Raw genomic sequence first — 14,809 nt, forward strand, 5'->3', positions numbered from 1 at the left:
ATGTCACAGGAAAATCTTCGGAGAGAGCAAAATTTTTTAGTTCACTCTGGTGTTATAAAGGAGATTTTTGAATTGAAAATGTTCTTTCTTTTATTTTATTTTATTTTTAAGTAAATGATAACCTTCTACTATTGTATATATACCAAGTGAAGAGAATTCATGAATATCCTAAAAGTATGTATCTTCTACATTTCATGACATGTTGATGGAATTTTAGTTTCCATTGCCAAGCCAATGCTTTTTTTTTTTTTTTGCTAAACGGATGATTCATATCGTAGTACAAAAAAAAAATAATGGATGATTCATACGGTTGGATCCATTCAAAATGGTCAAAAAATAATAAGTCATAGAGTGCTTTAGCCAACTCCCTCTTTTCAATCTACATAGCTCTTCCAGAGTAATTGGCGATCATCCAATCTGCGGTCCTATTAGTTTTTTTATAAATATGTTTGGTCTAAAATGCCACGCTGCTACTAATTATGGTTCAAATGTTTCGAAGTAAGAAGTGGCACTCATCTATGTTGCCGGAAGCCAATGCTCCATCAGCCTTATTGAATTACTTTTGGAATTCATGGGCTAGCCCTCTGCTGATGGTTTGGATTATTCACTTCCTAGCAAAAAAAAAAATATTCACCTACCTTCATGACGGCAACCGTTGAATTGGCGGATGTCATGAAAAATTCGGAGTGCTTTGAGATTTGCGCGAGGCGCGATCCAGTGGTTGACATCGCGAAAGAAGATCGATCGTTCCGTCGGGCAAAAGATAACAACCCGAACCCGATGCGCTTACCTCGGCTCTTGGCCCTCTTCTTCGCTCTCCTCGGTCTCCTGGCTTCGAACTCGACCGTTCGGCGAAATGGGCAGCGAGGCGAAGTCCAGAAAGCGGCGATCATCTCCTTCTGCTTCTCCCTCTGAAGGTTGGAAATTTATAAAATATCTCCCCTTTTTCTTCGGCTTTGCCCTCCTCAAACCCTCAATTTGATCCTGTTCTTCTCATCCAGATGAAGAGAAGAGGAGCAGAAAGCACCGGAAGAGAGATGACAAAGAAAGGCAGAGCCGGAAAGACGGAAGTAAAGAGAAGAAGAAGAAGAGCGAGAAATCTCACAAGCATTCGAGAAGTCGAGAAGGGAAAGGTCGGTTTGTTTGCTATCTCTTCGTGTTCTTGTAGTCTAATTAAGTTTTTCTTAGGAGATTTTATTGATTTGCTCATGCGGCAGTTCAAAACCCCTTTTTTCCCCCTATTAGGGTTTCATTTGTTTGATATCTATGAGTTTTTCTTCTTGTAATTTTGAGATTTTCTCTTCAACATTATGAATAATTGCATCAGATGCATTTGACCGATGAAAAATATAATTCCATGGAGGTAGGCATGAAGCAACCGAAAAATTACTTATTTGGTGTTTTGTCATTATTTTACATTTTTCTTGAGCTGTTCTCCGGGTGGTTGGAACCTGCTGGTCTTTTTTTTTTATACTGTCTGATATATTGTTAAAGTTTGGTGCATGTGGCATGTGGGTTTTTAATAGACAAGGATTGTCATTGTTCTTGGTGTTACATATTAGTATTCTGTGCACTTAGGATTTGTATTGTATTGTCTAACTTTATAATTTTTCGCAGAAAAGAAGTCAAAGGAGAAGCACAAACACAGCAGGAAGGATATGGATTCAGTGAGTGAGCTTTCTTGGTTTTGGCCTATTTTCTTGCTTGTCTTAATGATATCTAATTTCCCTTTATATAAATGTAATTGGAATTGAAAGGCATTGACATCTTAATGTAGTTTAGTGATTTTAATAACTGATGGTGCATACTGGTACTGTATCAGAATGCAAATTTGAGGTATAATTTTAGATTTTCAATTTTGGGGGATTTTGATGTGTAATATGGATAAATCAATCTCTTTTTTTTTTGGATATGCAATATGGATATGGATTGACTCTCCATCTTTTGTTAGAAAAAAATTGTTGTCCCAACCAGGACAGGCTTGTTTGAGCGAGCCGACCTTGCTACTGGCTCATATCGGCCTTTGTACCAGCTTGTATCAGTCAGAACCGATTGGAATGGCCAATTCATCTCATTCTCGTGCTTTAAAAAGTGTCATCCCAATTGGGGTGGGCTTCGTACTAATCGTATTAGCTTTGGGGTCGGTTGGTACCGATTGGGACAACCAGCACGTCCTGATTTTGCTTTTTTTTTGGTGACCCGGTGCCCATCCAAGTGTCATTTTTGGACCAAAACAATATGGTACCAATTATGCCATCCTCTTTTGGAGGTATTTAAATTCGTGCTGAAAGCCGAACCCTTTCACAAAACCAAGTTAGGTCTAGATCCGGGTTGTATATACCCTTGGCTAGCCCGACTTATACATTAGCTTGTTTACTTTGTTTGGGTGTGGACTACCAAAGGTAACCCAAATAAGTCTAATATGACTTGCAACATAGACAAGCAACAAACTCCTCCATCCCTTAATCTGAATCCTTAGCTCCTTTTAAGCTCTCTACAACTCCTCCTCCTCCTACATCCTTATCCAAGACTCCTATCCTCTAGGTCACCCTTCCTATCCTCACCCTCCTTTCTTGTGGCCCTTCTGCTCGTCGCATCACTCCTCCAACATCTCCTCTAATGAAGTCATTGATACTCCTCTTCTGCTTGCTCTTTAAGGAGTCGTTCGATAAAGCATGGTTGCTGCTCATGGTCATATTGATGAGGCCTCTTGGGAGAATGTTATTCATTGAATGATTATTTATGCAATTTAGAAGTTGAATTTTGTAGTAATGATTTCTTTTTTAAAATTTGTTGTTTGCTTTACTTCTTTTCGCATTCTCTCTCCTATGTATTCATAACAGAACTTGGAAAAGTTTTAATTGATTGACAAAGTGAAACATGCTAATTGGATTAAGTATGATACATGAACATCTCTCTTGTATGACATCTAACATCTTTTTGTTTTTTTTGTCTTTGTGCCTTTATAGTTTATTTGGTCTCAAGGAAAAAGGCTTGAAAAACTTCTCCTTGGAAAAGCCTTTGTATGGTTGTTTATTTTGCAAGAAAAGCTTATAATATGGAAAATCACTTTTTACATTTGTTGGAACATTTGACTTTGTTTTCAAAAAAAGTAGAGGAAAATAAAGCTTCAACTTTCTTAGAATATTGTGGTCCTCAAAAAAGTAGATAGCTTTTAGTGGTTACTTGTGTGGACTGTCATAGCCACTAAATAACAAGAAAAGAGTAGTGGGGTCTTCCTTTATGTTATTGGTATTTTTAGGTTGTATAAGGTTTTTTTGCTTATTTACATTAGACCAAATGTCACAGCTCGGGACGGGACATGGACTAAGACCTGAAAATTAGAGCAAGCAATAGCCCGAACAGTCAGCCGAATAAATTTTAGATTAGTTTCTATCATTTCTTACAATTTGTTGTTCTTCCAGTTTGAAAATCTTTGTACTTGAAGTTATATAACATGTTTTCAGCTGTAATTTTGGTTAAGCCATAGACTATTAAACATGAATTGTATAAAATTAAAGGACAGGAAGCTTCCTATTATTATCATATATTTTGTTATATTAGACTAAGTTGCTTATGTTGGAATGTGGTCTTCATATGTATGTATTGGTGACTCTGTATATTTAGTATTGAAATTTTTGGTTTTGATTCTTGAATATTTTCTTTCTTTCTTTCTTTCTTTCTTTCTTTCTTTTTGTGTGTGTGTGTATCAATTGGTTAGTCTTGACTCCTAAGGTGATTCTTTGTTTACATATTTACTGTTAAATGATATATCCAATTTACTTTTAAATGCCACTAGTGATAATTAATGAAAGTATGAGTACCAAAGTTTGAAGTTCACTTAGTGGTATTGCTTCTCAAATTGACTAGACTAAAGTTGGTAGTAGAAGAAGATAAGTGTGAAAAAAAAAGTGAAAAGAGACTTGCCTAAACCTGAAAATAGAATAATTCATCGGAGTACCAGTACCGCTATCCATAACGATAATTTATTGGTACATGTTGACTGGTATGGTACCATATTGTACCCACACATGGTATGCCTCTTGGTGCCAGCACTATATTAATGAGGTGCTGTACCATGTGTTGCAATAGACAGGTACAGAGGGGCATCCTGGTATCAGTACCTTACTGATACAATATAGTATGGGTGGTATAGGCTGATACACACCGGTATTTAGATCCTTGCTCACAAGTATAAAACAAGAACCTTACTAAAAATGTTCTTTGCGATAATAATTTTGGTAGCTAATCTTAGCTTGAAATATTGTTAGGTAGCAAGTAACTTAGCTTTCTATATGCTTGACCCAGTAAGAAGCTGTGAATGTAGCTGATTAATTGCTACTTTACAATTCATAATTTCCATTAGCAACTAACGCTAATAACAATGCCCATTTGTACTTGTAGTGAAATACAGAGTTGTTTTTATGGGAACATTTTGGGCGAAAAAACAAATTTATTTTGTAGTACTATAATTGTAAGATTTAATTGACTAGATCATAATCCAGGGTAAACTAAGCTGTGTTTGTATTCAATCAGTTCGACATATAGGTACACTATTAATTCATAGCTTTCTTTGAAATAATGCAATCAAGTGTATCAGTCGGTAGTCCCACTAAACCACAAGGTCAAATGAAAAGTCTGAATGGTAGATGCATATCAGTTAGCCTAATAATTGTTCTCATTATATGTTGAGTGCTTATTGCTTCCAGTGTCTTATATCGCTAGATGCTAAATTGGAGCTTGTTTGAGTCTATAGACATAGGATGAAATGAACCTAAACTAGCATTCAATAGTTAGGCAGCAGATTTCCAGCCTCCTTTGGCCATTTTTGCTATTGTTTGATTCTGAATAAAAACATCCCTCATGAAACTATTATATAAATCCTTAACTGAAAGGAACACACGAGGCTATTACTTGCTATTCCTGGGACCTAGTTGTGTCTTTTCCATAAAAAAGAAATCAGGATGTTTTGGACAAAATGAAACAATTTATTTCAAATTTTCGAACTGTGATCCAAAGGGTGTGACATGGTTATTTGCTAATGCTAATGCATAATAATTAAATGCAACTTTTCTCAAAAAATGAAAAAGGGACTATGGTTCAATTGACCTATTGGCTTATAATTTTGGCTTCAGAAATGAACTCATCTCCCTATATAAAATTTTGTGATTGTGAAATATTGTATTGGATCTGTTCCTACACCATAAGCTTGTCTATTGTAAGATTTTTTTTAATACCTGAGGAGATATGACCTATCTAAAGAGTATATATATGGGATATCCTAATAGTAACTTGACAGCTTATCAACATTTCAACTGTTGTACCTTTTACTAAGATGGTCCCTATGCCAAATTATGCTTTCCTAGAATCTTCCTGTGAGCTTCAAGCACCAACTGCTGATTAGCTCATCCTTTGTTGAATTGTCATTTTCTCTTTGTAGTGACTCCTTCCAACAGCTTTAGTCAGATTTCAACACCAGAATATGGCTAGATTTGTATCAGTGGCCATCCTTAATTTGCTTGAACTACACCAAATCAAAGAGATCAGTTTTATTTTTCATGACAATCAGCATCTGTGTGAGATTCCTGTTTGGCGAGCTAAATAACATTTTATTACCTGGCTTTTTTAAGAGTGCTGAATAGCTTCATAATGACATTGTTTTTTTTTTTGAATGCTTTTTCAACATTTTTAAATTTAGTTGTTTATGGTTCTGCTAGTTGAGGGTGAGCTAGGGCTGAAAGCGGGTCAGATTATATCCGACCGTATCTATTTTCGTATGCGATTCATATTGGATTCGGATACTGTTTTTTTTGGTCTGATCAGATACAGGTACGGATTCGAATAGTCAGTTCAAAAATCTTCCGGATACGGATACGGATACGGATGCGAATATACCTGATTTTTCCGGATTTGGATATCTGTATAATAAGGGTAAGTGAAAAGAAGAATTTTAAGTTAAGTTAAATTAGAGAATCAATTAAATAATTAACCAAATCTTAACTAAAAGAAACCCAGATATCAGATGACCATTACTTAAGATAATAACCCGAATATAGAATACTTGATTCGAATAAGATCCTTCGAATCGCTCTACATGCCTGAAAGGCACAAATCTCTCGTTCATCCATTTCGTCCTTTTTTTCCTCTTCATCATCTTCAAGCAACTAGGATTTCGAAGGTTCGTCCATTTCTTAGTTTCTACCCGGCGATTGCAACCGGTGACAACCATGAGATACCTTGGAGGCGGCATAGATCTCCTCTACTTTGGTGACGAGCAACCTTGAGCGATATATTCTTTATGAAGTTGTTAGTTTTTATTATTGATAAATACTTGTTAAAATTATATTTTTTAAATTGATTTTTTTTTATGATCATGTCTTTATTTCTAGTTTTCATCTTTGAATTTTGCTCAAATTTGATTAATATCCGAAAAAGTATCTGATATATATTTATATTCGGATAAGAAAATATAGATATGTTTAATATCCAATTTGTATCCATAGCCGTTTATAACAACTATGGATATGTTTAATATCTGATTCGTATCCGTATCCGTTTAGAACAAATATGAATATTAATTTTAATATCCGTTTAATATTTGTATCCGTATTCGTTTAAAAATATGGATATATCAATATCCGATCCGTATTCGATCCGTTTTCAGCCCCTAGGTGAGCCTTGGTGCAACAGTAATGTTGCTCCATTGTGACTGAAACACGGAAGTAGCGTCTCCACATGCAAGGGTAAGGTTGCGACATCTAACCCTCCCCAAATCTCGCAATGGTGAGAGCCTTGTGCATTGGCTGCCCTTTTTATGGTTCTTCTGGTTAATTTTGGTCAATTAGATCCCCTTAGTCTCAGGATCATCTGAATTACGGGAAAACCAAATCCTGCACATATTTAATAGCATTATTTGTCATTTTGCTTGAGTCACCTGCAGACTCCAGTTCATTGCAACTGTTTTGATTGTTCAACAAGTCACTGAAATGTTATTTTTCTCTTTTTCATGTCTTTTATATTCTTCCCATGGAATTCTTTTGGTATATCTGTGCTACTTGTATAGTTTTCTGCCATTGGGTGCGTATAACTTTTGGAAGGACCAATTGCTTCACGCTGTTCACCACCATCTATGATCATCTTTAGAATCTGAAATGTTAGATCATCCCGATAGGCTACTCCTTCCAACAGTGGATTCGTTTCATCCTGTTCAACATCGATCCAGGTATGATAGCAAGTCATGTGAAGCCAAAACATTAGAACCTTTCTCTCTGGCTGGCTGGCTGGCTGGCTGGTTAAATCATTCAGCTTGCTTATGTATCACTTTCCTGTCGTAGATACTGCATCATTTGTTTGCCCATAACATTCAGATTATCTCTGCATGGATGAGAGAGTTTCTGTCTTTTGATTTTGGCAGGAAAGTTTATGATGAAAAAAAATATGGTCTATTTTAACAGCTAGGTATAGGTGACAATTGCTTTGATCTTTTACAGGTCAAATATACAGCTGTATCTTGGTCTTTGGGGATAAGTTTTATCTTTTCTACTATAACATGATCCCAACTTTAGCTTGTTTTCCTTCTTTCAGAAAATTGGTCATAACCTGTATGATGCTTGCAGTTTGAGTGTAAGGTTTAGACCTTACATCCAATCTAGGAAATTTATTTTCTATGCATAATCAACAAATTGTATTTGTCATACTTCCCTGGTTCTCTCATTATAAGAAAAATGATTTTATTTAAGAAGAATGAAGGGAAAGGACTTTGCAACACCAAGAATATCTATAGTTGTGTAGTTATGATGCGATTAAGGTTAAGCATGAGAATAGGGTGGGTCAACCCTAGGGGTAGCCATGGGTCGGGTCAGACTAAGTTCGGGTCAAAAACACTCAACCCATACTAGGTAGATTTATAATTGTGTTTGAAAATATAAATCCACACCCATCCCATTTATTTTATATAAACCGATATCCACCCAACAACACATTTAAGTTCTCACTTCACTGGTCAATCATACACAACTGAAAAATGAAGCAAATTGTAGTATGCACAAATCACAAATCATAAAATCAAATTTAATTTCATATAACTAATTGCAATCATAATGAACTTGGAAAATTATAAAAAAAAATATGAAAGTCATAAACTAATCAAGAATATAACTAGCTAAATGCAACCCGATATCCCAAAATCTCATAGCCTATCCTGTAGTTTCACTTTAACCTTTTTTTTTGGTAGTGAAACAAACTATATGAAAAAATTAGAGAACTATCAACTATATGGGTATGGAAGCAATTGGTTCCCAGCCAGATCACCTTGGTCCCACCCATTGGGTCCGGAGTCTGAGCCCAAACCTGCCCATTTATAATCGAGATGATTTTGGGTCAACTTGGAACTGACTTAATTTTGAAGCATCCCCACCCAAACCTATTTGTTTCACATGGGCTGGTGTGGCTGGGTGGTTCCGGGATAGAGTTTGCCACCCCCAATCACCCCTCCCTTTTCCTAAAAGAAGAAGAAAAAGGTTAAGCACGAGAAGAAAAGGCCTGGTTGAAAGTTAATGTGAGCTGTTGTGTGGCAGTGGCCTAAATCAAAACTTGATAGCAATGTGAAATGTTGTGGGGAAAATGTTTGTGGATTTGGTGCAGTATGGTTTGATAGGTTTGTTACTTGTATGCTATTTTAACCATCTTTTGACTATTCTTTCCTGATGTTTCTGCCTTTTCTGCTTAACACGAGGTCGAAGAGCTATCAAAGGATGACTACTACTCCAAGAACAATGAGTTTTCAACCTGGTTGAAGGAAGAGAGAAGTATATATTTCTCTGAGCTTTCATCTGAGGCTGCACGAGATCTATTCTCAAGTTTTGTCAAGGATTGGAACAACCAAAAGCTGCATTCTCGGTACTATGAGGGCATTACTAGTGGACCTCGGACAGCACATAACTGGAAGATCAAGCACGTTAAATAGGCCTGGATACCACAGGCAGCAGGGATGCTACTGAAGCTTCACCATGCATTGGATACTTCTGTTAGTAACAGCATAGCTAGCTTGTTTTATTTATTTTTCTTTTCTCAGTGCATGGATATGTCCTGTATTCTACATTAAATCAAATTTCAATCTGAGACAAAGTATGGAGATGTCCTGGACATATACTGATCCTTAGGGAATAAAATGTATCTTTTCTTTCTCAAATCCATGAAACTAATATGTTATGCATATTTCACCATGTCTCTTATTTTAATTTGAGATGATTGTCTTTGTTAATGGGAAAGCTTGAATCAATTTTGTAGCCTCAGTCTTTTATCAACAGTATTAGCCCGTTTTCCCATCACAGAGTGGTTTGTCGTCCAAGCATTTAAATTTTATTACACGTAGCTTTGAGTTTTATCATACATTTTATGCAGGCATTCATTACATAAGCAATGAAGTGTATTTCCATAAAAAAAAAATTCAAAATTGCATACAGTTTGCCTCATTCTGCAATAATCTTTTAAGAAATTGAGTTTCAATTTGGATTCTTTTGCTTGCATTCCTAATGTACCAAGTGTTCCAAAGTTACCAGGAAAACCAAACCTTTCCACAAAATAAAGCTCCAATAAAAATCATGTTGATGTTGAAACTTGTTGCCGATGGAATGGACATTGGCACAATAGAGACCTATACATTTGTATCCTCATCAAATTTTTTTGTCTATCAGATGCTAGCGAAGGTGATAGGAATGAACAGGGCAGTTCTAAATACACCCCCCCGATTGCTCAGGACACCCCCCAAAAATTAAAAAAAAATTAAATACTCTCTACACCCCCCCATTTGCTAAGGACACCCCTAAAAAAATAAAAAATCCTAAATTACCCTTCACCCTCCCCACCCCCTCACCTAAATTGCTCTCTACACCCCCCAAACCCCCCCCCCCCCCAACCCCGCTCTTCCCCTCCAAAACTCCACTCCAGCCGGCTTCTCCCTTCCGCCCAAAAAACTTCGCCTCAAGCACCTCAAGCACCTCGCCGGCGGCCAAACCCCCTCCGTCTCCCCCTTCTCCCTCGCCCAAAACCCCCCCGTTCCCCCTTCTCCCTCTCGTCGCCGGCATTCTCCCCTTCTCCCTCTCGTCGCCGGCATTCTCCCCTTCTCCCTCTCGTCGCCGGCATTCTCCCGGAACCACCTCCCCGGCCATCTCCCGAGCAACGAGCACCTCGCCGGCGCCTCCACGACCACGTCGAGGTAGCTCCCCGCCCCCCCGCCTCCAGTGCTCCGTTCGGCACTGGATCGCCGAACAGAAGGGTTCTGTTCGGCTGAACAGTGCCGAACAGAAGCCCTCTGTTCGGCAACACTCAACCGAACAGAAGCCTTCTGTTCGGCTGCACGGTGCCGAACAGAAGCCTTCTGTTCGGCTGCACAGTGCCGAACAGAAGCCTTCTGTTCGGCTCTGTGCAGCCGAACAGAAGCCTTCTGTTCGGCACCGTGCAGCCGAACAGAAGGGTTCTGGTGCGTGCCGTGCTGAATTTTGTGCCGAACATTTATGTATGCAATTGAATTATTTTCTTTGATATAGCCTAACATTGAATTTTTATATTTTCAGACATGGATTCCCGTCCCGCCAGAGTTAGACCTACGGCGTCAGCTAGGAGACGTCGTGCTAGGATTGCTTCTCCCGAGCCTGCTCATATGCCATCGGACTCTCCTGAGTCAGAGCATGATGATATGCCCGCTAGGGGCGAAGACGATGAGTCCGTTGGACCATGTCCAGGAGGTCCAGAGGATGAGTCCGTCCTGATCAGTTTCAGGACGCATATAGCAGCTTCCATCTGGAGGCAACAGGTATTGTTTATTTGTTATAGCATTATATTTTGTTTATTGATGTTTTATAAAGTAGTAGTAATTATACATTTATATTACAGGAACGAGCTCCACTAAAGTGCATGAACCATACTGCCAAGGTTGGTGAATGGAAGTGGTGGTCTTCAAACCAACCAAATACCAGGTTCAGAGCACTATTGAGGCAGTCGGGCCTCGTAGAGTTAGTACAGTGCTCTTATCGATTCATCGATAAGATTCTGATTTCGGGCTTCGTAGAGAGATGGCAGCCCGAGACGAACACCTTCCATATACCATTTGGCGAGATCACTATCACGTTGGATGATGTATCCGCCATTTTAGGGATTCCTGTCGCAGGTTCCTCAGTATCAGTTTCTCCTGAGAGGATGAGTGATCGGGATGCTGAGGAGCTACTTGTGGAGTTGTTGGGGGTGTCAGCTGGAGACGCGCGTCAGGAGGTACTGTCATCGCGCGGTCAGTCTGTGAGGATGGAGTGGCTGAGGACTCAGTTTCACTCTGTATCTGATAGAGACAGGCAGCAGAGGATAGAGTGTGCAGCACGAGCCTATTTGTTATTTTTGTTAGGCTGCACACTCTTTGCTGATAAGAGTGGGACCAGGGTGCCTATAGCGTATCTGTGTTTACTGCGGGATCTGGATAGGGTGAGCACATATGCCTGGGGTACAGCTGTCTTAGCATATTTGTATCGGCAGTTGGGGATTGCGTCGAGGTCATCAGTGAGACAGATCAGTGGTTATATGACGCTTCTGCAGGCATGGATTTATGAGCATTTTCCAGCACTCAGTCCTCACCCGTCGCTCGAGTATACTGATGCCAGTCCCCGCGTGCACCGCTGGATGCCCGGTACTCCATCCCGTACCACGATGGACCATTTAGTGGTTCTACGTGAGTCATTGGACTTTTTGAGCATCGATGAGGTACGTATCATATTACCATTTGCTTGTGTTTGTCAGTACATTTAATATGCGATATAGTATAAAACTGAAATGGACCTTTTGTTTTACAGGTTATTTGGGATCCCCATCATCGGCTTCGGGGAGATCGCCCATATATACCCGTCGCATTTTTTAGTGGCTCCATCAAGTGCCTTGATATCGTAGAACCCTATCATCCAGAAAGGGTTCTTAGACAGTTTGGTCGTATTCAGACCATCCCTCGAGCGCCACTAGCCACTACGCGAGCCAACAGAGGTTCCACAGCAGGCTCGTACCGGATACATTACTCCTATATGGATCAGCTTTGGGAGCGGTGGGAGGACCACGTGCTGAGCCAGGCGAGCAGGAGCCACCCAGTTACCCGGCCATCAGACAGCGTACCGGGATACATGGAGTGGTATCTCCGTATCACGCACGTTGCAGTTCAGCCTCCTCATCTGCGCTCGAGTACTCATTCTGGAGCTAGGGGAGGTCATGATGATGCTGACATGCACCGGCGGCGTAATGCAGCTGCACTCGGTATCAGTACCGACATTGTACGGATGGGTCCCTCAGAGGCTACGTCACTAGGTGCCGGGCACCTATATGATGCTATTTCTCAGATGCATCAGGTACTTCTGGGTGATGAGCCTGGCCCGAGTACAGCACCCTCTCATTCGGATCCAGGACCCTCTCATTCGGACGTACAGCAGTACACGCGTCGACGATGGCGTCATAGGGATTGATGATGGAGCCTTTGTAATCTTTGTAAAGCCTTTGATATTAATGAAAAATATATATTTTTGGTACATTTACGTGTAATCTTTGTAAAGCCTGGCCCGTTCTATTTTACACAAATATAACAGTGCACATAACAATCAATCTAACAATGCGAAGACAGATATTTTTTGATTTATATTGATGATGGAGTTTCAAAAATTGTACATATATAAACAATCAATCTAACTCTACTGTCTTGCCTCCACCTCCCCCTGAGGAGATGGAGTCCCATGGGGGGTTTGACCCTGAATCTGATACGACTGATGTTCTGCCTCCACCTCCCCCTGAGGTACCTCCAAATGTTGTTCCAATCAAAGCTGACCCTGGACAAAGTTCCCCTCCAAAAAAGGCAGCAAAGCCTAAGAGGGTGCCAGTGGCAAGACCTGGCCTTGCAAGGAGAGGGCAGCCGATTAACCTCTTAACCAAGAACATCACAGAGCCCTCTTTTCCAACAAATGTGTTAATCATCTGCTCAAGCTTGTCACCGTTAAGTTCTTGTACATCAGAAAGGTCTATTAGTTCCTCTGTTTGATTTGTTTGCTCCCACCAGCTCTTAAGTATGTTTCTGTTTACATCTGAAATCTCAACGGAAACAACAGTCGTCATATGTATTCCCAGCTGATGATGGAGTTTCACAGTACATGACTCTAAGAGCCCCAAAAAATTTACAACTTTCAAAAATTGTACATATATAAATAATCAATCTAACTCTACTGTCTCGCTAATTATAACATTAGGTGAGATGCTCTCTTTGAACTGTTGAATCCGTGCTTCATATGAATTTTCCCATCCGGTAGCACAAGGAAGATGATATTTTCGCCAGTTGGTCGTTACTGGCGGAACGGGATGTCCCGGCAACAAGAACACCTTCAAAATTAGAAATAAGAAAATATTAATAGCTACAAAATTATAAATAAGCAAAATTAAATAAGCAAAATTAAATATTCGCAAGTGTTGTGAACGTAGTACCTCAACAAAATGATTTCCATTTACGAATCCGATAGCGATATCTTTGCGGGATAGAAGAGGTACTGGCACAGAACGGAGAGGTAGGAAGGTCAGACATTGTTGTAACGAGAGATGGTATAGGACAACATTATAGCAGGATGCTATAAGATGACCCATGTCCGGCATAGTCATCCATCTGTCATATGGTGGACAATCATCATAATATGATAATGCATGAGTGATCTCAGCAATCGTCCCTTCCACACCATATAATGTGCGATAGTGGTCCGAATGACATTGCAACTCTTGCAATAAATCCTTCCTAACACGCACCCAGTCATCTTCTCCAAATCCCAGTAAGTCAGCTATTGCCCTAAATCCGCAATTCCCATCAGCTTTTACATCCTTGATATGCTGGATGTATGGTCTCAAGGCAGAAGGAATAGCATCAATATAGATAATGGGCGTATGTGACTGGGCTCTAGTACGAAAAATCTGCAAATAATATCAAATGATAGAAAAGATGTAACAATGGCAGAACATGTCCCGTATCGGCACATCTCGGCATGGCACATCCCGTATCGGCACATCTCGGCACGGCACATCCCGTATCGGCACATCTCGGCACGGCACGTCCCGACATGTCCCGTATCGGCACATGACATACCGGCACGGCACGGACCGTCCCGTAGACGTTGTGATACCTATTGTAAGGAAATAAATATTTGGTACTTACCTTTTGCTTGGGCCGTCTCTTTTGAATCTGAGTAGATGGATTGCGGATGGTAACTTTCTCAACACCAGGTGAATAACTATCCTGTCCAGATAGAACCAACTCAAACGCAGACGGGTCACGTCGAGTAGACGTATCAACCTTCAGTGAAGCGCGCCCACGTGAACCGGTCTTCCGTTTTGCAGGCTCTAAAAGAGGTGTACTATCTGGACTTGCAATCTCTCGTAACTTCTTGATCATCTGCAATTGAGAAGCCCCATCTAACTTCTTGAATCGTAGCGCAATCAAATCTAACTCTGCATCACAACTCAACTGAATTGGCTGCACGGGGGGGGTAGGCAGAATATCAAGTTTCCTCCAATGAGGATCTATGCAGTCGAGAGGAATGGGCCGACCTTCCACCCTGTACCGCGCAATCTGGTGAGCACATGGTATACCATGTGTGCGTCGAATAGCGCACCCACAATTTGAATCATCAAACCCAACTGAATTGGCTCGTTTCGATTGGGCGAGGACATGATTTAACGCACTTATAGATATGAAACCTCGCAACTCTTTGAATTCAGCTGGCTTGAAGTTGTGCTGCACTACCAATAAACTCTT

General features: G+C 40.1%; 1 protein-coding gene across 1 annotated transcript; it reads left to right on the forward strand.

Moving 5' to 3' along the window:
- Nucleotides 1-762: 762 nt before the first annotated feature.
- On the forward strand, nucleotides 763-9,221 carry LOC120107936 (style cell-cycle inhibitor 1-A-like). Its single transcript, XM_039121469.1, has 4 exons — nucleotides 763-917; nucleotides 1,002-1,133; nucleotides 1,618-1,667; nucleotides 8,735-9,221. The coding sequence occupies exons 1-4, from the start codon at nucleotides 857-859 to the stop codon at nucleotides 8,963-8,965; spliced, it is 474 nt and encodes a 157-aa protein (XP_038977397.1). The 5' UTR covers nucleotides 763-856; the 3' UTR covers nucleotides 8,966-9,221.
- The last annotated feature ends 5,588 nt before the right edge of the window (nucleotides 9,222-14,809 follow it).

Source organism: Phoenix dactylifera, unplaced genomic scaffold (genome assembly GCF_009389715.1).
Source record: "Phoenix dactylifera cultivar Barhee BC4 unplaced genomic scaffold, palm_55x_up_171113_PBpolish2nd_filt_p 001085F, whole genome shotgun sequence".
NCBI lineage: Eukaryota > Viridiplantae > Streptophyta > Magnoliopsida > Arecales > Arecaceae > Phoenix > Phoenix dactylifera.

Excerpts from the sequence above, each read along its gene's own strand:
- LOC120107936 (XM_039121469.1), top strand. The coding sequence starts at position 857 with ATGGGCAGCGAGGCGAAGTCCAGAAAGCGGCGATCATCTCCTTCTGCT. Across the intron at positions 918-1,001 it reads TTCTGCTTCTCCCTCTGAAG|ATGAAGAGAAGAGGAGCAGA; the intron begins GTTGGAAATTTA and ends CTTCTCATCCAG. Across the intron at positions 1,134-1,617 it reads GAGAAGTCGAGAAGGGAAAG|AAAAGAAGTCAAAGGAGAAG; the intron begins GTCGGTTTGTTT and ends AATTTTTCGCAG.